Source organism: Colias philodice, chromosome 23 (assembly GCF_061535455.1).
Source record: "Colias philodice isolate Cphi_HAF_F1 chromosome 23, ilColPhil1 Martin Lab GWU primary, whole genome shotgun sequence".
Lineage (NCBI taxonomy): Eukaryota > Metazoa > Arthropoda > Insecta > Lepidoptera > Pieridae > Colias > Colias philodice.
In genome coordinates this window covers 7,935,446-7,960,074 of record NC_143108.1, presented here as the reverse complement: position 1 = coordinate 7,960,074, position 24,629 = coordinate 7,935,446, and the positions used below count along the sequence as shown (strand labels likewise).

The 24,629-nt window shown below is 31.5% G+C and overlaps 1 protein-coding gene and 1 long non-coding RNA gene across 3 annotated transcripts in view; one reads left to right on the top strand and one right to left on the bottom strand.

Moving 5' to 3' along the window:
• The window catches only part of snu (ABC-type transporter snustorr), a 104,829-nt gene that overhangs the window by 65,274 nt on the left and 14,926 nt on the right, over positions 1–24,629 (top strand). For both annotated transcript variants that reach the window (XM_089709865.1, XM_089709866.1), the window contains 4 exons: positions 12,112–12,205; positions 12,697–12,815; positions 18,268–18,386; positions 19,576–19,771. In XM_089709865.1, the coding sequence (XP_089565991.1) occupies positions 12,112–12,205; positions 12,697–12,815; positions 18,268–18,386; positions 19,576–19,771 (528 nt within the window). The remainder of the gene's footprint in view (positions 1–12,111; positions 12,206–12,696; positions 12,816–18,267; positions 18,387–19,575; positions 19,772–24,629) is intronic.
• LOC149478161 (uncharacterized) lies at positions 6,939–8,102 on the bottom strand. Its single transcript, XR_016317475.1, has 3 exons — positions 7,840–8,102; positions 7,652–7,713; positions 6,939–7,577 (listed from the first exon to the last, which is right to left on the bottom strand). It is a non-coding gene; the product is annotated as an uncharacterized LOC149478161 (long non-coding RNA).

Genomic DNA, 24,629 nt, shown 5'->3' with positions numbered 1-24,629 from the left:
TTAAGACTGATTGTTGATAACAGATTTAATTGGAACCATCATATAGACTATCTGTGTGATAAACTTAGGGCCATACTCTCAAAATTATATATCATCAGAAATAAAGTACCATACAAAATTCTTCTCGGTATCTATAGATCATTGGCAGAATCAATAATACAATACGGTATCACAAGTTATGGACGTACATTTAATACTTACATTGATAGAATCACAAATTTACAACTAAGACTAATAAACACATACACATACATCTGCACACGTATTATATTTGTAAACTTTAGTTAAGGAAGAGCGGGTCCTCCTGACACAGGTTTTTGTAAACTTACTAGGAGGACTCATCCACTTTCTGTTTTTGAAATTGTGTGTATGAAATAAATATATTTTTCATTTTTTCATTTTTAATAAAAAAATTGTACCTATTAATATTAAAAACAAGTTTAAAGATAAACCTCTCGAACTATTTAGCTATTGTAATGTACTGCCAATAAGACAAATGTTTCAAAAGATTTTTCTCATAGAACAATTTCATAACATAAACTTTCAAAATCCCATTTCGCATCAGTTTGCTACCAGACAAATAACTAATAATAAATTAATTATTCCTAAAGTACACAATCTTTATGGGAAGCGTACGGCTAATTTCTTATTACCCACTATACTTAATTCTATGCCACAAAAAGTCAAGAAGGATGTTAATATTAAAAACTACAAAATAATATACAAAAGATATTTTCTCGAATTAATTAAAACAATAAAATAAACATAAAAACAACATTGTAATGAACACCCTGTATTTGTATGTCATGAATAGATAAGGAACCGGTTTATGTAGTCACATCTTTTGTCTTCCTTGCGAATAACAAACGGTGTTTATGCGACTGTGAGCGTTGCTACAAACCTCGTAAGGTTTCGCATCGCAAAATTGTTTTAAATAAATGTGAATTTTTGTTTTCTAATAAATAAATAAAATAAATATAAATGTTATATATTTTGTAGTATTGTGTTACATTTTACGTGTGTATATTGCGTTACAATTCCTATAAAAAATCTTAGATGTAATCAAGATAACTAGGATCTAGAGAACTAGGATTAATGTTTATTTCTGTCTCCTCTAGGACCTTTTCCTACTAACTCAGCTTCCACTGAGCTTTTAATGAGATCATTATTATATTTTTAATAGAAAATCTATGATAGGCCGGACAATAATGATGCAATGAATTACGCAATTGATAATTTAGAAGAGACAAACTGGGTCATGAACTCGCTTCCGTTAGAAAGTACTTATAATCGATCTGTATGCTTATCTTGCTAAATATTATAGAAATGGATTTTGCAATTTGAAAGTTACCTTGGCTAGACGAAGATCTTTCATAAGAAAAAATCACTTATAGTTTAGTAATTGTAGAAGCAACGAAGTGTGTGTTAACAATTTGATAATTTATTTTTTTAACATTAAATGCGATGTAATTTTTAAACGTCACGATGTTTTTTTTTCTTTCTTTTTTAAATTTGCATTAAATGCCTTTTGATCCTACGTTTGAATGTTTTTACAAAAATAAAACATGTTTACTAGATAGTATGTTGTCTACAAACCATACATATTAAAATGTTGCTTCATTATAAATGATTAATCATTGACTCAACTGATTGTGAACGAATGCCATGTCTCAGGTAATTCCATAAAATTGTGTAACATTCAAGACCAATATTGGTTTATAGTTGACGCATTGAACGTAAGTTACATGCTAATAATATGTCACGAATATGATGACTCGTGTACTGTAAAATACATAAGCAAAATCACGTGTGAACCCTTGTATGGATAATTGCATATATCTGTTTCAATGTTCGACCTTCTAAATCCTGCCAGACTTTTTAGTCTAGTCAAAGCTAGTCAAAGATAAAAATGTTTACTTACGTTAATTGTAAAAAATATTACTTATATAAATTATATATATCTGATTATTCTTGTATATAATAATTAGAGATAAAAATAAGGATGACACTGAAGGACATTGCAAGAAATTTTATAAATTTAGCAGTCCTTTTTTAACTCAAGTCCCTTTGAATGTCAAACAACGAGACGGTCTTATAAAATAACGTACGATATCAGATATGTACAGTAATTCAAAGTAAACTTCAATACAAATAATCCTCAAGTAGTTGGAATGTCCTTAGGTAATAAGCATTGATGTTAGTCGGTCAAACATATAATTTATTCATTAGTTATTGTAAATAACATGTATCAATATTGATAGATTTAACCAAGTACTAGTTTACCCCTGCAAATTCGTATGATCTACAATTGAATATTTTTCACATTTTTCAATGATGCTCCACCCCTATTGATGTTATATTTCCCTCGATAAATGCTCTTTTTAACACCAAATAAATAAAAAGTCTGCATAAATGTCTATTATCGTCCTCAATTTGTATTGCAAAATTTTAATTTAATCAATATTACAGTATAAGGTTACAATATTCACATAGGAATAACACATGTTTTTGTAATGTTATCTTGTAATTTCATTATTAAATCTCAACATACATAAAGATAGATTTAATTGATCATAAGATGCATAAGGAACTCAAAGAAAAGCTAATTTAAATAAAAGCAGGTCACTATTCTCACTTCCATGCTTATCTAACAATACCTCCTAAAACATCGACTTATATAAGTATATGTAATAACTACATTCATAATTCGTTGATGTAATATTTTGTATGAACTTGGCCTACTTTGAAGTCCTTCTTAGTATGATAAATAAGAAAGTTGCGGATATAACCATGGGTTGCGAAAACATTTCCCTTGCGAGATTCAGAAAAATGTGTTTATTATATCGACTAGAAGGATGTTAATTGTAATAAAAATATAACTTTTACCATAAAATATATAAAAAATACATCTAATTATACATACTAGATGTTTAAAAATAGCACACATTAATGAACATTAAGTAAGTCTTAAATTGCAACTCTTGTGATCTGTGAAAACTCTACAGTTTATTTGATAAATGAAGGCTTTGAAATCTCTGAAATCTTTTCTTGTGCGTATACACTATCGTAGCGAATTAAAAAATATTTTACTTCACTTAACGTTTAAGTCACATTTTATATTAAATAAATAAAAAATAAAAAATCTTTATTGACATAATTACACAGGTCAAAATAATGAATCCTTCGGCTCAAAATTACAATGTAATGGCAATTTCTTTGTTATAAAGCCGCATATTTTCCTTGCAAAACTTATATACAATTTACTCCTTTTACGAGTTGTGCTCTATTTATGTAATCACTAGCTTTCAAAGAAAAACCCGCATAGTTCCCGTTCCCGTGGGATTTCCGGGATAAAACCTATTCTATGTGTTAATCCAAGTTACCCTCTATATGTGTGCTAAAATTTCATTCTAATCGGTTCAGTAGTATTTAAACATACACATACACATACCTCAGAAACTTTCACATTTATAATATATTAGTAGGAAATAGGATTTAGACAGGCAAACAACTTAGCGTTATTGTAAGCACTCAACAATAAATAATCCTGAATACCTTGGACTTAGAAGAAGTATTTCTCTAAAATACCTTTGATGTAAAATAGACATTGACATAAGGCCGCTAGCGAGGTTGTTGAGAAAAATATATGCAAATGAACTAAACTATTTAATTCAACTGACTGCAAAACAACCTTCGTATTACCCAGAGTGCTTTATTTAGATATACCTAGGAAATTAATTGGAAAATCCAGTTTTAATATGTATAGTAAATAAATATTATAGTCTGTTGTCACTTAGTATGCCTTTCTTTAAGTGTATAGCTGTTTCTATGTAATTTCTACGACTATAAAGTATAAACAAGGTATAAACACACATTTTTGGGTGGCTGTGAATATTTTAAAAGATCTTTAGCTTGTATTTTATACTGATGATTTCGTTAAAATAATACAAGTATGTAGGTTAATGTCTTAAGTAACATATTGGTCACCATTTACTCAGGAACTACGTGAGCGAAACCGTAGACTTGAGCAGTGAGCATATTGAAGAAACTTTTCTCAAGTTAACGACTATTTACATGCAATCAATCTTAGATTAATCATAATATTGCCAATCTATGTATAACTTTTTAATGGGATAGGGAAAATACATGGGTTGGAATTACGAGCAAACATGTATGTCTCTACATATATATTATGTACTGGCTGTGCCCCGCGGTTTGACCCGCATTACTGTTTCTGTTGGTCTTGGCACCGAAAGAATTTTTCAAATCGGACCAGTAGTTCCTGAGATAAGCGCGTTCAAACAAACAAAATTTTCAGCTGTATAATATTAGTATAGTGACAATAAAATAATTTCATAAGTTTATCTTTTTAAAGCGTTTTTTAAACTATATCTGTTGGTATACCTATTATGTCATGATAGATTAGAGTTCATATAGTAACGTTTAAGATACAATGAAAGTTCCTTGTTCCTACATGTTTACGTAATAATTGATTTTCCTCCGTTAAATGCCATGTTTACGTAAAGTGAAGTAAACTGCAGATAATCCTTGGAAGTCTACAAAAAAATGTATGCGTGTAGTACTAGTGTACACACGTAAGAAGTGAAACTTCTTTATGACCTTATTTTTCAAAAAATAATTTACTATATGCAACTTTACAGAAATACGTCGAATCACGCGTGGTAGGGATAAGAAAGAGATGGCGCGTAACGGAAAAATGTCACGCGTAACGAAAAAATGTTACACTAAATTTTTTTCCAGCCCCTATAAAGAAGTTTCACTTCAATTATTATTCAGCACTTGATATCATTTTGTATTAATACTAGAATCTTCTTTAATAGGATAAATAGACGGCATGTGTTTTTAAATATGTTTTGATATTCTTTCTTAACTATGAAAAAATTATTTTTGATATTAATATAGGTACTTTATTATCTACATTTTAATGTAAAATCGTTGATTGATTGATGTTTTTGTAAATCTGTATGTATTTGAATATATTTTTCTACGTTCACCTTAAAATATTTTGTTTCGATCTAATTTCTGCATATCCTCATATTATAGAGCTACTAGATTTCCGCCCGCGGCTTCACCCGCGTTTTTAAAGGAAAACCCGCATAGTTCCCGTTCCCGTGGGATTTCCGGGATAAAACCTATCCTATGTGTTAATCCAAGTTACCCTCTATATGTGTGCTAAATTTCATTGTAATCGGTTCAGTAGTTTTTACGTGAAAGAGTAACAATCATCCATACATCCATACATCCATACATCCATACAAACTTTCGCCTTTATAATAGTATTAAGAAAGATTTTTATTATATGATTCTTGAATTAATTCTTCTATAGTAAATGTATGCATACTTATAAACATAATTTCAATATCTATTTTTGTACTATAAACGATATAATATCAATGTCCTCGGGTAGCTTATATATAAGTATTTTTAATTATGAAAACGTTCCTTATGCAGTCTCTTAAAATAAATATAATAATATTTAATTCTTGAATGTTATTAAATTTCTCGATCATTCATAATAACCTCGAGTTTCGATGATTAATATTTTTAACGGAATCTTTTGCAACTCACTTTATATTTATTTCTTACTAGCTGCTCCGCGCGGTTTCACCCCCGTGGCTCCACTCCTGTTGCCCGTAGCGTGATGAAAATATATAGCCTATAACCTTCCTTGATAAATGGGCTATCTAACACCGAAATAATTTTTCAAATCGGACCAGTAGTTCCCGAGATTAGTGCGTTCAAACAAACAAACAAACAAACAAACTCTTCAGCTTTATAATATTTCTTATGTTATTTTCCTCGATCTTTCGGGCTACAAAATACAAACTGCAATCGTTACTTTTAGCACTAAGCGTCGTATAAAATAAATGATGTAACTAAATAACTAGGTATCGTAAATATATTATGTTTACGTTTGTACAATAAAATATGTGAAATAAAAGAATAACATATAGTACATAGGAGATACTGTAATAACTTTCAATTCTTTATTTTAAAACAAAACTTGTTTTCCTTATTGAAGAGTAGTTTGAAAAATTTTGACGTAACACCGATTTACCCTCCACAATCATATATAATGATAATAATTTAAAACATCCTAAACACAAAATTCGTATTAAGACGATACACAAAAAAAAATCCACTGCTTGGCGGGCGGAGTCTAATAGCTCGCTATCGCGAACGCGGGTGTGCGCGAAGTCATTCTTGCAAACTCGCCGCGCTGCCGCTGGCCGACTCGGGACAAACATGTATGGAGTCGTCATACAGTTATAATATTCTTATACATATATTTAATTGTTGATTTATTGGTTTTATTTTCTTGCTTATAAACAAATAATCTTCTTTTTAACAACTACTTAGACATTATTAATAATTATTATTATTTCGTAATGTTTACTTTATTACAAAATAATACAGGTTATAAATAATCTTTAAAATAACAAAAAATATTGTTACTCTGAAAAAATGAAATGGTAGGTACTCAATAACGCGGACTACTGAATGGATTTAGATAGAATTTGATGCTGACGTAGATATTACGTCATGCCCAGAAATGAAAGGTAATATTTCTGAAAGAAGTTATAAACCCTAATTCTTCTCAGTCAAAGTCAAGAGTGGAAGATATCACTAATACAGTAAAACTGATGCGAAACTTTGGATGTTAATTTGTATATTTTTTTGTTAGTTGTTACTTAATCACGTCAAGACTACATTACCAATTTTGATAAAATATAGCTAATTGCCTGGATTTACACATAGGATACTTTTTATCCGAACTGAACACTTCTGTGGGATAAGACAGGATTCACGATATAATCTAATTCCACGCGGGCAAAGCCGCGGTCGGAATGATATTTTTTTAAATAAAAAAATTGTTTAAAAAAAACACAAAATTTATTTTTTGCACTCTAATATAATTGTAATTATTCATTACAAATAATCAAAATAAAATAGCCAGAACAAAGTTAGGCCCTGGTAGGGTAGGTAGGCAGGTACAGCAATGTGAGACGAACACTGGCTTATTTATACCAATAATAATGTATTATAAACATTAAATTAAGTTTACTTTCTAACAACAAAAATACATAATATTAGCTAATGTGAAAGCGAATCAACCAATCATCCCACAAAAATGAAATGTGCACACAAATATTCATCCAAATCGGTTCATGTCATTAGGAGGAGTGACTGCAGCGCCATCTTCCGGGCCCAATTGTGTTTCCAGATCACCCAGGAACTCAATTTAATATACTTACACAAAATTTTTCGAAATGAAAACTCACATTACTATGTAAATATGAATATAAACCTGTTTTATTACTAAACAATTTCCCGCACAGGTGTAGTAAGTAACTATAAATGAAATAAATATCAACATCAAATTCTTTATACAACATACTTATCTACCGCCTTCTAAGAAATGTAATTCTTGAAATTATTTCGTATTTTTTTTAAATATAATACTACTCCAATGAGCTCCTGTTCCATATTATGTCCACCATACTTCCACTAAGTTCACCATGATTTTTTATTTCTTTGCACTTTGTTGCTTTTTGCTAAAAATGGAATCATGCGATAAAACCAGTAGAACTTTGATAACATACATTTTTGACTGAATAAAGGTACTTACGAAGGAGTGGATTCACATTGTGAACAATCAGTGGGTTTATTTTCCTTCTGGATTCCGGATTTCTGAACAGATTATTTATGCTATAAATGAAAAAATCTTACACATTCGTTATGTACTTAAAACAGGGGTACATATCAAACATCGTCTATAATACAATTATCATCAAATTTAAAATAAAACCAACTTACTTCATTAATTTGTTCCAATTGTAAGCATTCTTTTTCCTCCAACCTTTATGTTTCTTCTGCTTATTTTCTTTATTGTCCCCATTTGTCTCATTTTGTCTTATCGTGTTGTCACCCTTGTTTACGATTGCGCGAGTGACACAAGTTCCCCGTGTGACGGCCGTAGCGGGAATGACTCGTGCAGCGATCGGGGTAGGAAGGTACAGGGCGGCTCTCGCTATATTGGCTGGTCGCGCGCTAATTTCAAGTATTTCTTGTTTATTTCAAAACCATCGCATATTTCAAAATTCTAACACGGTAGACGTATAGGTTGTATATTTTATAGTTAATATCCAAAGAGTCGTAACTTTACGTTTGTTATTTTGAAGATGCCAGAGATTAAAAAAAAATAACAATGCTAACTTTGTATTTTTTTACTATCGAGAAAATATCATGGAATCATGTTTCTAAAACGGTAGACGTATTGTGTTACTATTGAACTTTCTTGTCAAGAATTTTCATCACGACAACTTTAATAATATAAAAATTACGAAGGTTTGAAAAGGGCCGTAAATGTTAGAAAAATTAAATCATCACCTTAACTACATCGTTATCGTTAAGATGTCAGCTTGTTTTTTGTAACAATATATTGTTGTGTGCGCAGATTTACGCGATGTAACAAAAAATAGTCAAATTGTTGCAAAAACCGTACGGAAAATCTGTATTTAAACAATGGTGCGACTTTGACACGACCCTAACCCCAAGTAATTGAACATAGTTACAACATAACACTAGTAAATTGCTCTGACTTCATCTGTGTATCCTTGATATATTGTAAATGAGGAAATACATTTTGCGAACTTATTTTTGATTTACATTAGTGAGACATTTCGTGCTAGGTAATATTCCTGATAATTTCTCATTAACATTTGTGAAATTCGGGCTAGTATTTCTACTTTCAAACATATATATCTTTTTATACCTATGTCTAATGTTATTAATAAGAATATAATTCATTCATATATTAATGCTAAAAAATAAATACTTACACGTGTTTAATAAACAGTACTTCATGAAAGGTAGGTACTGTAAAATACAAAGTCACACAATTATTGTTTAATAAGTTATTTAGTGTTTTATTACCTGTTTTATTTAAAATTCTATTTAATGTTAGTATCATTAATGAAGTAAAATAATGAGCTAGAGCCCGGGGCTTTATTTACAAGAAACTTCGTACAGCAACTTTTCCGAACCGGTAGTAAATGATTAAACAACGTGACGATTTAAAAGTTTTTCTGGAAGAATTTAATGAATACATAGTTTGAATTAAAAAAAAATAGCATTCTAAGTTACCTTTAGTACGCAAAAAATATGTTTAGATGTCGTTAATAGCTGCATTTTGATCTAAACTTACTTAGATGAGTATTACTAAATACATTGATATACTACTATTGAACAATTAATTCTCTTGCCATTGTAATTTTAAATATGTACTTATTACAACTATAATTCATTATATTATAATGTCTTAGGACAAAGACAACGTGTGAGTCAGCAGTATTGCATGTAACAATGTATTATTGTGTTGCTAACAAATAAAAATTATTTAAATATACATATATGCAAGTTGCAACACTGAAATAAAATTTGCATTATGGCCCTATTAATTATTGTATTATAAATAATATTTAATAGAAAGAATTACCGTTTAGTATTTCGTAATTATATTTTTGTTTTTGTTTGATTAAATAATAGTGTAAACAGTTTAAAAAAAGTTTCCGGAACTGCACAAACTGAAATCTACTGCATCGATTTTCATTCTGTTTTTACCAATGGATAGCGTGGTTCTCGAGGAATGAGTAAATTCAACTTTGTTAAGTTTTAGATTACGCAGGAGAAGCCGTGAGGTGTGGCAAAAATGCTTATTTCACATGAATTGCTATTAGTCTATTTATTAAAAGTAGTACGGATTCAAATAAATAATAATATTATAAATCCACTTGTTATCTTACTTAGTTCTAAGAATCACAACAAGAATCAAGTGTTAAAATTCTCAGTATGTACGTAGTTAGTTGTGATTAAGTTGTGTCTACACGATTTCAGACATGTACAGTTCTGAAAATCATGCTAAAATAATGCATTTTATAACTTAATAATTAATTTATAAAGAATCGCGAATACCATAATGTACGTTTTATAAATGTAAAAGTAAAGACGTAGAATAAAACGCCCAGCATAAAAATACTTTTCTGAAAACCCTGAAAGAAGATGATTATTGACTGAAGGAAAAATCATTGAAAAAATGCATTGATATTATTATAACGGATCCATCTAATTAAATTGAATACAATTACAAAACTATTTAGTAACTTACCAGCCCAACAATAAATTAAGCGTGTCTACAATTATAAAATCTACACACATCACTATGATATGCGTCAAATTACGTTAAAAAGAAATAGCAGTACGTAACTGCACCCGCCAAGGTCGAGTGCGAAAGGGACGGGTATACGTCTGTCAGTTTCGTCGCGTATTTTATCGCAATCATTTCAACACGCGACCGTGAGCAATGTGTCAAAACATACGCTCAAAGAATATTTAATCTGTGAACTGTTAGGTTTATTCCTCTGAGGTTAGATGCATCTAGTATGCCACAGATAATATAATAGTAGGTATGCTAGTAACTATGCTATACATATTATGCTTGTTTGTATTTCGATCCGTGTTTTACATTTACATTGTAAATTGTAATAATTTACTTTGTTGTTGGTATATGTCTTCAGACACTTTTCAACAACGTACATACTGATAGTTAAATAATATTCAGAGAGATTATTAATTCATTCCACATAGGTACTACTATTATAAGCCTTTTTACATGGCTTAGGTAACTGAAGTAAATATTTATTTAATAAACGATCTTATTTGTCTCCATAATTATGCGTAAGAACTTAAAAATACAAATATTTTTAATCTCACCAATTTAAAAAAAAAAACCGTCATTAAACCAACCTTCTTAATTCAATCAAATTTAATTGAGATTTGAGACCACAGTCAACATTGACACTACGGTTACAAATTCTCGTAAGTAAATAATAAGGCAATGACCTATAAGTACTTTATCCTTTTTGCGGTTTGTGCCAATTATTTAGTGTACTTCTATTGAATATTGCGGTGTTGTTGCAATTCGAATATGATATTACATATTAATGAATAAGAGATAACTGTGGAATGAATCACGAATAACTTTCCTATGGAAATATTTGTGTTTATTAAACAAAATAAATTAACAGAAATTAACTAATGACAATTTCATGACTGTAATTTTTACAAGCTGAAAATTGATACTCTAAAAAATATATGAAAAATAAGCTTCTATGACTGTAATTTTTACAAGCTGAGAATTGAAACTCTAAAAAATATATGAAAAATATTTTTTAATTTAATAACTATTCCGAAAAGATGTACGCGAATGATTCTGTAACGGTGCATTTAGATTTTACATCAAACGAACATAGAGCTAGAGCTACAGCAAGAGCATTCTTTCGTGATCTTTTTAGTGTAACCGAAAACTCGTATTCAGTGTTGTTCAGTATTAGAACATTGCATAGAATCTTTTCGAACGCACTAAGAACAACGAAAGAATGCTCTACGCCTGTTTACACAAGAATTTGATATAGTGGGGCTAGAATGAGCATTCGTTCGTTTGATATAAATCTACCTATACTTAAAGATGAAGAGTTTGTTTGTTTGAACCCGCTATTCTCAGGAACTTCTGGTCCGATTTGTGAAAATTTTTTGGTGTTAGCCCATTTATCGAGGAAGGCTATAGGCTATTTATCATCATGCTAAGACCAACAGGAGCGGAGCAATACGGGTGAAACCACTGAGCACAGCTAGTGCACCATAAGACGATTTCTATTCGATAATGTGAAAGCTACAAACAATAAAAGAATTTCATATTTTTAATGACTAGGATCGCTCGGGGGTCGAAACTCGACCTTCTCTATGTAACAACTCTCACCTGCATTCCACTGCATTAAATACGATAAATGTGTTTTGTGTTGTCAGAGTGTTGGTTCGATAATATTAAGCTTTTTCTCAATTGGTTAGTAGGCTTAGTAGAATGTGTATATAAAAAAAAGAAATAATAAAAATATCTCAGCACTAACTTTACTTTGTGACATTGTATACAAAAATTACCAGCACAGGAAATCATGTCATATAATACAATGTTATTCACATAGTAGTAATTATTTTATTGCATAAAACTAATGTTTATTTTCTTTGTTACAGAGAGACCTCGCCTCCGTCGCCGATGGGTGACGAGAAAGAGTCCAAAATGAGTCACATACAGTTTTCAACACCATTGGACAAACAAAATACGATCGTAAGTATTACCCCTATGTTATTACTCTTAATTACATCAATCAAAACCTTCAGTCTTTAGTTGAATGACACTGAATCCTGTCCCTATCCCTATTCTTTTAAAAACTGGCAACTGATCTGCAAAGACCTTTCCTATGCAAATGTGCAAGGGCGGTGATGGATTATCATTAAACAAACTACCAGCTCTAGGAAAAAAATGACAAAGATTAAGTTGAACATAGAATTCCAGCGTTGGTCGCTTCTCAGTGAGCACTGTGACCATCTTCTTTTCTGCTTCTTTGTATTTATGTCACTAGCCGAGTACTGAAAGCTTCTTGACTTCTTGACTAATAACTTTCTACACTTTTTCAATGTTTTGTACAGTGTCATAGACATTACTAATAACTCTACATAACATTTTTTGGTAAAAAAAATTACGTTCTCAAATTCACTTTCAGGTAACTTGTATTTATCCTTATAAATGTATGTTATGTAAATTTCCTCTTTCCCCAGGCGTTACAAAAGCGCGCCGAAGCTGTGTGCGTACAAAATGCCTACAAACATTACGGCTCAAACAAACGACCCAACCATGTGCTCAGTAAACTCAACATGACAGTTAAAAAGGGTACCATGTAAGTATTCAAACGATATTAATATGAATAAGGGCCGATTTTTCAATCCTTGGTTAAAATTTATCCGTCCAATAAAGTATTACACGAACATTTTAAATTGTCACCTGTAAACTGTCAAATACGGACAATTAGAATACTGAAATGGTAGTTTAAGGCGTGGGTCAAACACAAGCGGCGTGGGCGCGGGCGTGCCATAAGCGCACCTCTTCAACCTGTTTTGCACCACGTCTTCTTCTACATTTTGTATGAAAGAACTTTGGAAATAGCCAATAGCGCACCCGATGCACGCCGGCAGTGCGCCCGATGCGCGCCGCGCCGCCGCTTGTGTCTGTCCCGCGCCTAATATGTTATTCGATGTTTTAACCAACGATCGAAAAATCAGCCCTAAAACATGTAGTTAATTAGCTTATGTACAACGTTGTCCAGTCTCCCCTACAATCTACAATAACGGCCGATCATAGACATTAGGCCCTCTACACTTTCGAGATTGCCTCTACTCGCTTATATTTTTTTTATTTCTAATCTGTTATTGATCTTGGGCAAATTTGAGTCGTATTATCTTCAAAAATTAAAAAAAAAATGGTAATAAAATCGATACCACAAAGACTATCGTATTAATTCTACTTGGCTTTAAACATTTATAAAGAATATTAAAAATTTCCACGTCCAATGGTTAACCCCAATGCCAGTCATTACAAAGAATGTATTAATCACTGGCTCAAACAATTAATTGTTGCAGTCTGTATAACAATGATACTCTGCACAATCATACAGGATATATCAAGTATAAATCAATACTATATAATATAATATATAGGTTCTTCTATATACTATTGATTCACTATGTAAGGGCTATGGCACATGTCCAAGGGCGTCCCAACAAAGGATCATTAACCTCTTATTATAAACAATCGTCAATCAAAGGCTGTATAATTAATATGATACTTAATACGAGGGCAATAGAAGCTATTTCCGCATATAATAAAGGTTACTGACGTAGGCTGTTACGTAGAATCTTCATTGTAGAATGAAAATGGTTCTTACGTCCTGTAGATTTTACCGAAGTATTTAAATCTGAAATTAGGTGGAATTTTAACTTGATTTAGGGCCGATTTTTCAATCCATGGTTGAAACTTATTCGCCCAATAAAGTATTACACAATAACATTAAAATGTCACCCGTAAACTGTAAAATACAGGAAAAGAATACATTTTTGAAATGGTAGTTTAATACGTTATTCGACGAATAAGTATTAACCAAGGATTGAAAATCAGCCCTTAATTCATTGGTTTTTAATTGTATTAAATTATTACATGTTATTAGTTTTAAATATTTATTATAAATTACAGTATGCATGATAGAGCTTAATTATTTTGATATTGATTCAATTGAATTCGATCTCTCTTAAACTTCATTGCATGTGTCTATTGAATTTAAATTAAATAGCAGTATTCTTTATTTCATCTTTGTTATTTCTTGTATTTCCTTGTTAAATACATACTTCGGACATTTAAAGACTGGTCGACAACTAGATTAATAGACTACAAGCCCGCATAGGACAAAAATATGGGTCAAATGAACCACCATGGGACATATCTAGAACGATAGCAGAGCAAAAAATAATAAGATTCATCACTATGCCGTCACTTGTAAGCTGTCCAACTGAGTGCAGATGAGAATTGAAAAGTACAGGTAGACTCGGTAAATTTTGGTCATATATTTTTGTACGGCATTCTTAACCATCGATAGATCCATTAAAAATAATAAGAAACCGCTCAGTGCCGTACAAAAATGTGGGTCCACCAAGTCGGAATTTTTATTTAATTTCCGAGAGTTACCGGGGGTAAATTTGGTCATTTGACCATGTACGGCATCTGTGTCATACTATTGCTATACTGCTTTTAATCCATTATTCCGCAACGCCGTACAAAAATCATGGGGACAAGGGGAAAAAATCGAGAGTTGTAATCCCCTCTCTTTCCCCACTCCAGGGGGTCATTTGACACAACACGAAATAAATTTATTTTTAAAGTATTTTATGCATAGATAATATTTTTTCATGTGCCGTACATTTTCGTTGGTTCAAAGGGGAAAAATCTGAAAAAGAAAAAAATCCATATAACGAAATGTTTGCTTTGTATTTTTATAATAAAATATAAATATACATTAATATTAAGAAGCTCGAGGTGGTTAATTATCACCTTGGAAAGTCGGAGTCAGGTGGAATGGACTCCGTTAAATTGATGAACTAATAAAAAAGCTATGAACGAAAAGATGTGAATTATATGCAATCAGTCCATGAATACAGGTAAAGTCACAAGCAAATGCTAGTAATATATACATATTCAAAATGTACAAGTAAAGCGCTTTCAAATGATACCAAACACTGCATATTTATCTTAACTTTATTTTTTTACTCTGTATGTTTTGTCCGCTAGAGGGCGCCACATTAGATTTTGTGAAACCCCATATAGCCTTTAGCTAGCTGGTCGTTGGTTATCCAGTGAACAATTCAGACGCCTCTAATGATATGTCATTTGTCGAATTCTGATAAGTAGTTTAGAAGTTACGAGGGAATAGATGAACATACATACATGACCTGTAAACAACCATAACCCTCCTTTTGCTTTGCCGTAGTTGGGTAAAAATATGTTAATGCCGTACTGTATCAAATGGCCATAAAGCACTCTTAAAATTGTAGCTTTCGTCGCTTTCATCAGCCTAAAAGATGTGGTCTGCACAAAAATGTACGGCATCGTTTTTTCCTAATTTATCTATGTTAATACTATTTAAAACAACGGATAAAGTGTAGAAAACTATTATATTTCATTAATCTACGATGTTTAAACTTTAACAAAATTTCTGGTTTTGCATTTCTCTATAACTTTTTTTAGAACGGTTTCTTTTGAACGGCAATACTATACAACAATTGAATATTACAATATCATGTTAAAAAAAAAGTTCCCGTACAGGGTCAAATGACCTTACAGCTCTTTATATCAAGAATTCGATGAAATTAAGATGATTATTGGTATACATTTAAAAGAACAATTATTTTTTGACGGCATTGCTTTTAATAGTACTTTTGAGTGCTAGATAATGTTTTGGAACCGAAGCCGTACTTAGTCAAATGACCCCCTGGAGTGGGGAAAGAGAGGGGATTGCATCTCTCGATTTTTTCCCCTTGTCCCCATGATTTTTGTACGGCGTTGCGGAATAATGGATTAAAAGCAGTATAGCAATAGTATGACACAGATGCCGTACATGGTCAAATGACCAAATTTACCCCCGGTAACTCTCGGAAATTAAATAAAAATTCCGACTTGGTGGACCCACATTTTTGTACGGCACTGAGCGGTTTCTTATTATTTTTAATGGATCTATCGATGGTTAAGAATGCCGTACAAAAATATATGACCAAAATTTACCGAGTCTACCTGTACTTTTCAATTCTCATCTGCACTCAGTTGGACAGCTTACAAGTGACGGCATAGTGATGAATCTTATTATTTTTTGCTCTGCTATCGTTCTAGATATGTCCCCTGGTGGTTCATTTGACCCATATTTTTGTCCTATGCGGGCTTGTAGTCTATAAGAATTTAAGAATTCGACCTATTTTTAACGAAAAAAAGGAGGAGGTTATCAATTCGGCCGGTACTATGTTTTTTTTTGAAGTGAAACTTCTTTATTTTTTCGGGGTTGGAAAAAAATTTAGTGTAACATTTTTTCGTTACGCGTGACATTTTTCCGTTACGCGCCATCTTGTTTTTATCCCTACCACGCGTGATTGACGTATTTCTGTAAAGTTGCATATAGTAAATTATTTTTTGAAAAATAAGGTCATAAAGAAGTTTCACTTCTTACGGGTGTACACTAGTACACGCACACTTTTTTTTGTTCCAATGGATATAATTCGAACATATATCCTTGATATATGAATCTAAATATATTTCCGTACAAATAAACATAATAGCATTGCCTTGGTTATACAAATTTCTACGATCTACTTGTGGTTACGCCAGAAAGGATATTTCGACAGCGCATAGGTATTATACTTAAATATTATGGCCACGGTTTCAAGCGTGAAATATTAGATTTGTGAAGTATCCCGTTGAATATGCCTTAAAAATTAGTTATAGGCTGGGATAATTGATAACAATGTACTCTAAATTTAAGAGTAAAAGTATATTTTGTAATTAGTGAAATTAATAATGACAAGAATGACAAGAATCGACAAAAGAATAATGTAATGGTATGGGATAGAAGGAACATTCATATAAATCCAGCAAAATATGTAAAACAAACAAACAATCCATACTATTAATATTATAAATGCGAAAGTAACTCTGTCTGTCTATCTCAATCACGCCTAAACTACTGAACCAATTTTCATGAAATTTGGTATGGAGATATTTTGATTCCCGAGAAAGGACATAGGCTACTTTTTATCCCGGGAAAATAACGCAATCTCGGAAATCCCTCGGGAACGGGAACTATGCGGGTTTTTCTTTGACTGCGCGGGCGAAGCCGCGGGCGGAAACCTAGTAATAAATAAAAGAGAAGGAATGTAGCGTTAGAAACTTCCAAAGTAAAAAGTCATGTTCTCTAAGATTAATTTGGTGATTTGACCAATGTAACAAGGACTTTTAATACGTGTAGTTACAGTAAAAGTTAAGAATTTCCTTCCTTAAAAACTTAAAAAGGTCAAATCCTTTAGAATTATTTGGTGATTAGCTCAATGAAACGTCAATATTTTTTGTCTTTCTTTCTTAATAATACCTTTTTAAAACGCTTTTATTATATAAACGCTTCATCTTTGGGTATGTATGTAGCCAACATCTTTAAACTAGATTTTGAGCCACTTATTAGTCGTATTTTTTATCAAATATTATTTATAAACAAAATATTATATTTAATATATATTAAATACTAGCGGTCCGCCCCGGCTTCGCCCGTGGTACATATTTCGCAATAAAAGGTAGCCTATGTTCTCTCTCAGGGTCTAAAGATTATCTGTGCCAAATTTCATCAAAATCGGTCCAGTAGTTTATGCGTGAAAACCATACATACATACATACATACATACAAACCTTTCCTCTTTATAATATTAGTATAGAAAATATTATATTTATTATATTTACTTGCCTGCCAAAAGTTATATCAGATTGGTGAAGGCCGATCTTAATTCGCATCTCGTGTTAAAACGGACAGATTTCATTCAAACTGTGCACTTATCAAGGATTGGTGACAATACAATAATTTCATGAGTTTGAGTGTGTTTTTTTAGTTTTTGAAGTTATCTTCTTTACGCACGTTGAGAGTATAATTTCAAGGTCGGGTCATGGCAATACCGTCACATCATGCTGTAAGGCAATTTTGTATCTTTGAATTTTGCCAAAGAAGTTTCACTTGTGACACGCATGCTCTTTTTTAACTTTATTATTATTTACAGCTATGGCCTTTTGGGGGCTTCAGGTTGCGGCAAGACTACACTTCTCTCCTGTATCGTGGGGCGGCGGAAACTTAACAGTGGGGACATTTGGGTGTTGGGAGGGAAACCGGGGACCAGAGGTAAGCTATAGATACAACAAGCTTCTTAAAAGTTAAAACAAATAAAATGTACAAATTCAGACAATATAATATTATGTAACAAATTTTAAGCGGATCCTTTGAGCTGTTTTTCAGTGAAAAACTAACAGACAACGGACTAGTTATGTTTTTTACATGCGTTTACGTTTGTAATACCTATATAAGAAAGGATAAGGATAGAACCTCCATCAAATAACGTATTCCTTATTAAATGTGAACAGACAGACTACAGCTGACTTATCTAATTATCTATACATATATGAATTAAAATAATTATAAAGTAACTTGCATACTTGAGCTGTCTAGACTACAACTTATCACATTATAAAGTGATAATGGATAATGTAAATGTGCATTTGATAAAAATGTATACATCTAATAAAAACAAAAATGTTGTGTGGTTTTATGAAACCACGGTAAAAGTGAAACTGTTCGAACGGTTCCGAACACTGCTTTGTGTAGCGCATGTCGCGTGACGGTCGGCTGCCGAGTAGGTATACCTACTCGGCAGCCGCGATACACGCGACATGCGCTACACAGACCAAAAAGTTTGAGACGATGTAATAAAAGTTTCACTTTAATACACTTATAATCGTATTTTTAGCTCTATTTTTAGACGCTTCATTGTTAGCTCTATGCCAATTAGCATGCAATTTAAGTCACAGTATGTCTGCCCAAATAAACCTACTATATGTATAATATTAACTACATATATTATAATGTTTAATAAGAAGCGATTATTTTATTTATAATATAATTCTTATAAAGTACAATTATAAAGAACTTAATTTATGACTGCTAATGCCTAGTAGGTATGTATGAACTAAAGACTGTAATTTTGAATCATCTAGACAGCTTAGACATTTTTAGATTCCCACTAAATATAATAATAGAATAATTACCACATATTTATTGCCTTTTAAAAACTCTACATGACTTTTTAAACTCTCCTTTTTCCTATAATATTATTTCTCTCTGATGTAACGTATTTACTTAAGCATTACGAAGTAAATTCCTAGCTAAACTTAGACTCTACTTTTTATGTCTCCTTTTCTTGCCCTATATAGGTATGTATAGTGACGTCAGAGAGTAAGGATATCTCTCTGACGTCATGCTTTAAGCATCACTTTTCCTATAAATGAACTAACCAATTATACCAATCTGATCACAGGTTCTGGAGTACCCGGCAAACGCGTGGGCTACATGCCTCAAGAAATTGCGCTATACGGCGAGTTCACAATAAAAGAAACAATGATGTACTTCGGCTGGATCTTCGGTATGGAGACAAGGGAGATTGGGGAGCGGCTGCGGTTCCTCCTCGACTTCCTGGATCTGCCCAGTGAAAACCGTATGGTGAAGAATTTGAGGTTAGTTTTTTGCTACTAGATGAATTGACCTTATTTTATTTATTAGGCTATTGCATAGCTTCTATCGCGGGCCTTGAGCGCGGGGACCGAATCGAGAAATTCCGTAACCAAAAAACCTCACGCTCCCCACTCCGACGGGATCGGAGGTGAGGCTTGAAGGCATGCTATGCAATAGCTTTACCGCGGCAGTCCCCGAGTGCCACACGTCTTTTTTATTTATTTATAAATATGTACTTTATTGCTCTGAATAAATTACAAATTGAGACTTAATCTGGGATACATTGTAACAAACGGGGGCCTTATCGCTAAATAGCGACTTCTTCCAGACAACCGGCCTTCTGTTGGTGTAAGATAATGTTCGTTAATCATGACTGTACTAAGTAAGGTTTTAAAGTTATCTATAGGTGAGCATATGCTACTTATATAAAAGTTTATTTAAAGGAGTATGAGTATGAATATAAGCTGGAACAACAGTTAAGTAAAATTTGATACTTACGGACTTACCTTTAAATCCGTTTAGAGTAGTTCAATTAATAAAACCGTTAGGAACATACCTACCAAACAGATGGCTAAATTTTTTCATTTTGTAGCAATTCATTCATTTGATTTCTTGATGAAATTCATTTGATAGCAAGATTTCCTATTTATTTATTATCGCTGCATAAAATAATATTAAATTGAAATTTTCACAAAAATACTCATTTAACGAAAACAAAGTACCGTCCATCCGTCCTTGTTAATGATTTAGGTGTTCGTACATCGTAAGCATGTTTACGTAAATATGTTCAAAGTTATGTAATATTTACTTACTTATTGTGTACTTATTAAGTTATAAATATGCATAGCGTATACCTTGCTATTATCCTGTGCTTTTATGTTCACCTTGGACTGTGTGTCTTTGAAATGCCTCGGATAATTTGCCCATTAAAATAGTAATAATTAGCGGTATAATTATAGGACAATTTATATAAATATTTAATATATAATACGAACACTTATTTCTGAATAACGATAGTTATTATAAAATATATATTATCGTTTAAGTTTTACAAATAAGTATTAAAGAAAAAACTGATACTGTGAAAAATCTTTATGAATCTAGCATTTTTATATTGAACTTGTATTTTAATTTATAACAATATAGTATATTGCAAATAATATTTTTTCCGTCACAAATTAAAGTTATTCTAATAGATTTCCAAACAGAGTATTGTAACGTAAACAATTTTAGGAAAATGTTTATTTTATTCAAGACAATTAATTGACCTTACATCAAACTTGGTAAAGAGTGAATCGATTACGATAATTGAGAATAATTTGTACCTTACTAACTTAGACCTTAATAAGAATTTAAAAGTAAACTGCATTCTGACCGCGAATGTATATTATTTTTATATATTGCTCTGATAAAGAATTATTCTTCATTGAATCAATCATTACAAGACAATTTTAAGAGGACATTTCTTCATAAAACCACAGCATTAAACTTTAATCAATGACATTTATTAACAATCACGTGACATTTGGTTCTGTGGGTTCTTTGCCTGCACTTTCGTACACGTCTAAAAAAAACAATGTTCTTTTTTCTTATGGCAAGAAGTTGGCAGTGAAAAAAAACAATGTTCACAGATAATGAAATTCACTTCCCGCCATTTTTATCTATATTTTTAAACATTTTGAAGCTATACAAGCAGACATAACTAAATAATGCCCAGCTTAAGTACACATTGTATTTGTATATAAGTTAGCATATTGACATCACACGTAGGTACCTAAGTCTAATAAAAACTACGATATACTATATATTTTTCCGCTTTATGTGTTGGTCGTTTGTATGGATATTTTATTATTTGTTTACATAAATTCTCAAATTTTTGTTCGAACCCGTTTTATTATTACCAATTCACACTACTGTAGGTTTTCTAGAAATTAAATGCATTATTTAGGATTAATTCGATATTTAATCTTAAAAGATAAGCAAGTTTTTTTTTTTATATTTCGTAGTAAATATATTTTATATCGATAGGTATTAAAATACTACTTACTACTTATACATTTTTTTTCTGTATGAATTTGGCGGGAAGTCAGAGTACATACAGATTAAAAAATACGTTAGGCAATTTTTTGGCGCGTTTTTTTCCTATTTTCTATTAATAACATGCAATGCATGAGACGATGTTGATTATTCATATTATTATGAATATTTAATGGTTTATTAACTGCAAAGAATACAATATAAGTAACAAAAGATTTTTACAGTCAAAATAAAATAAAATTTAGATCGTCGAGGATTATAAAACCGTGAGTAAAATTGAAAGGTTCAAATAGATATTTAGCAAAAAAATATTTCACTAACATTTTATATATTTTACGAAACTAAGAGAAATTAAGTACCTTTTTTAGTAATGTTCATACAATAAACAGAAGCTGGTTAAGTTTGAATAGATACACTTTTTTTGAATTATAAGTATTATGAATTACGATTTAACTTTAACGAAGGTCGAATATTTTAATGTCTGTTTTTCTCTTGGCGTTAGGTAATAAGGATTATCAAATGAAGGATAAAATATATGAAATACACCTAAAATTAACAAATTTGAAATTAATTTTAATTAAGTCATACGCTGTGTCTCTCGAGCATTTAAAAATTATAAGTCACAGGTTTCCTGACACTAAAAATACACATTGTATGCAATATTATTTATTACTTATTTTAGTATTATTTATTTAACTACGTCACAGTTTTACTATCCGGAAATTTTACGAATAAATTTGTTAAATAATGAAATAAAAAACAAGGAAGTAATTGTAGGATGTGTAAAATATTTTATAAAGCTAAGTAAGTTTTATATTTAAAAAATATGTTGTTATTTTATGATTGTAAAACAATATTCTCTCAAAACAATAATATGAAAAAGCTTTTTTTATAGAATAGGTATTCATACATTCGTATACGGTATAAACCTACGACTATAAGTTGAACGCGATTTATGAAAGTGATATTTTTCGATACAATAGCAAAAAAAGAAAGATAGATAACTATTTTTCATATTTACATTAGCAAGGTGGAATAAACTTTCATTTAATTAAAAAGAAGATTTAGTCCTTATCATAGTTGACGACGCGGTTGGCGCAGTGGTAAAGTAACTGCCTACTGAGCCGACGGTCCCGGGTTCGATCGCCGGTCAGGGCAAATATTTATGTGATAAACTCAATTATTTGTTCTTGGGTCTGGGTGTTATTATCTATATATGTATTTATTAAATATTATATTTATCGTCGCCTAGTATCCACAACACAAGCCTTAATTGAGCTTACTGTGGGACTAGGTCGATTTGTGTAATAATGTCCTATAATATTTATTATTTATTATTTATTTATAGTATTTTATTATCTGTGGTCCTAATGATGCTTAATTGGTTACATATATTTTCATTTAGGAGTTAACCTTTATTACATCTAAATAACAACCAGATTTCATATATGGAGTATTAATTCTTGTCCTACATATCATTCACATCCGTTAACCTCAGTGAATGTAAGATTTCTTATGTAATCTTATTACGAACATTTAAATTACTTGTTTCACGACGGTAATATATACTGTGAGTCTGTGATACATAACATTGGCCCAAGATTGGCCAATGTGGGCAAATATTTGTGTATAACTAGATTTCTGCAAGCCAACTTTCCTTTTGTTTAAACTATGTAATAGCACAGATAATATAACTAGATGTTGTAATTATATTCAAATTGGTAAAGTACTTCATAACTTATCTTAGAAATATGAAAGTTGTATGAATCAATTATTTGTTTGTTTGTTCACGCAAAATCTACTGAATTGATTTGCTCTACATACGATGTAGAGCCAATCAATTCAGTAGTTCATAATCGTATTGAAATCATTGTATTAAATTACTCATTTATTCCACATCTATATATTTATTGCCACATCATTTTATGTTTTACCTATTTACAAAATTTAATCAGAGTTCAAAATATATTTTTTCCTTTTTAAATTGTTTGTAGCAGAAATAATGCCCAATTATCATCGCCCATTCAAAAGTTTCTCTCCAAAACAACCGAACTGTTACCGCCTAATTAATTACAAACATACATAATTACATGTTTAAGTTAAGCGCCACCTAATTCATTACAAAGACACTTCGTCACACTTATTACCAAATGCGTCACGCTTATTACCAAAACAGTCATGCTTGTAACAACGTCACCTTAGGGCGGCCATACACGGACCGCTTCAAGCAGTTGAAACCGACGGCTTGAAGCCACGACCGCGCGGTTAACTATGGACATCCATTCACTGCCGTACACGGACTGCTCGAGCCGTCGCGACCGCTTCAAGCCGTCAACTGCTCGGTTAGTAGCGACAGCTCGAGCAGTCAACGACCGACCGCTCGAGCAGTCCGTGTACGTCGCTCAGCCTAGCCATTAACTGTTCGAGCAGTCCGAGTACGGCCGCCCTAAGGAGTGACTATTGTCACGTACAATAATATGTCATTATTGTTACCTACTGTTGTTCCAAATGTGTTTGTTAGCACGTAACGAATCGTTTAGTTCTACTATTATACAGTAATTTGCCTAATTGTTTATTAATATAGTTCATTCGGCTTTTGATGTTAACCGTTTCATTGTATTTGAGTTAATTGATAATTTAAATGTACCTATTATAATCGTTTCAATATGTTTTTTGCTATGACAATATTGTGTTTTCACTAAAATAACAATTTGGTTGAAATTTGCCATTAAAAAACCTGCTATAGCTATAGGTTACTGAAACCCTGTGCTGAAACCAGTTGCATTCATGTTATATGAAAAACGGTCTTTAACATTTTTAAGT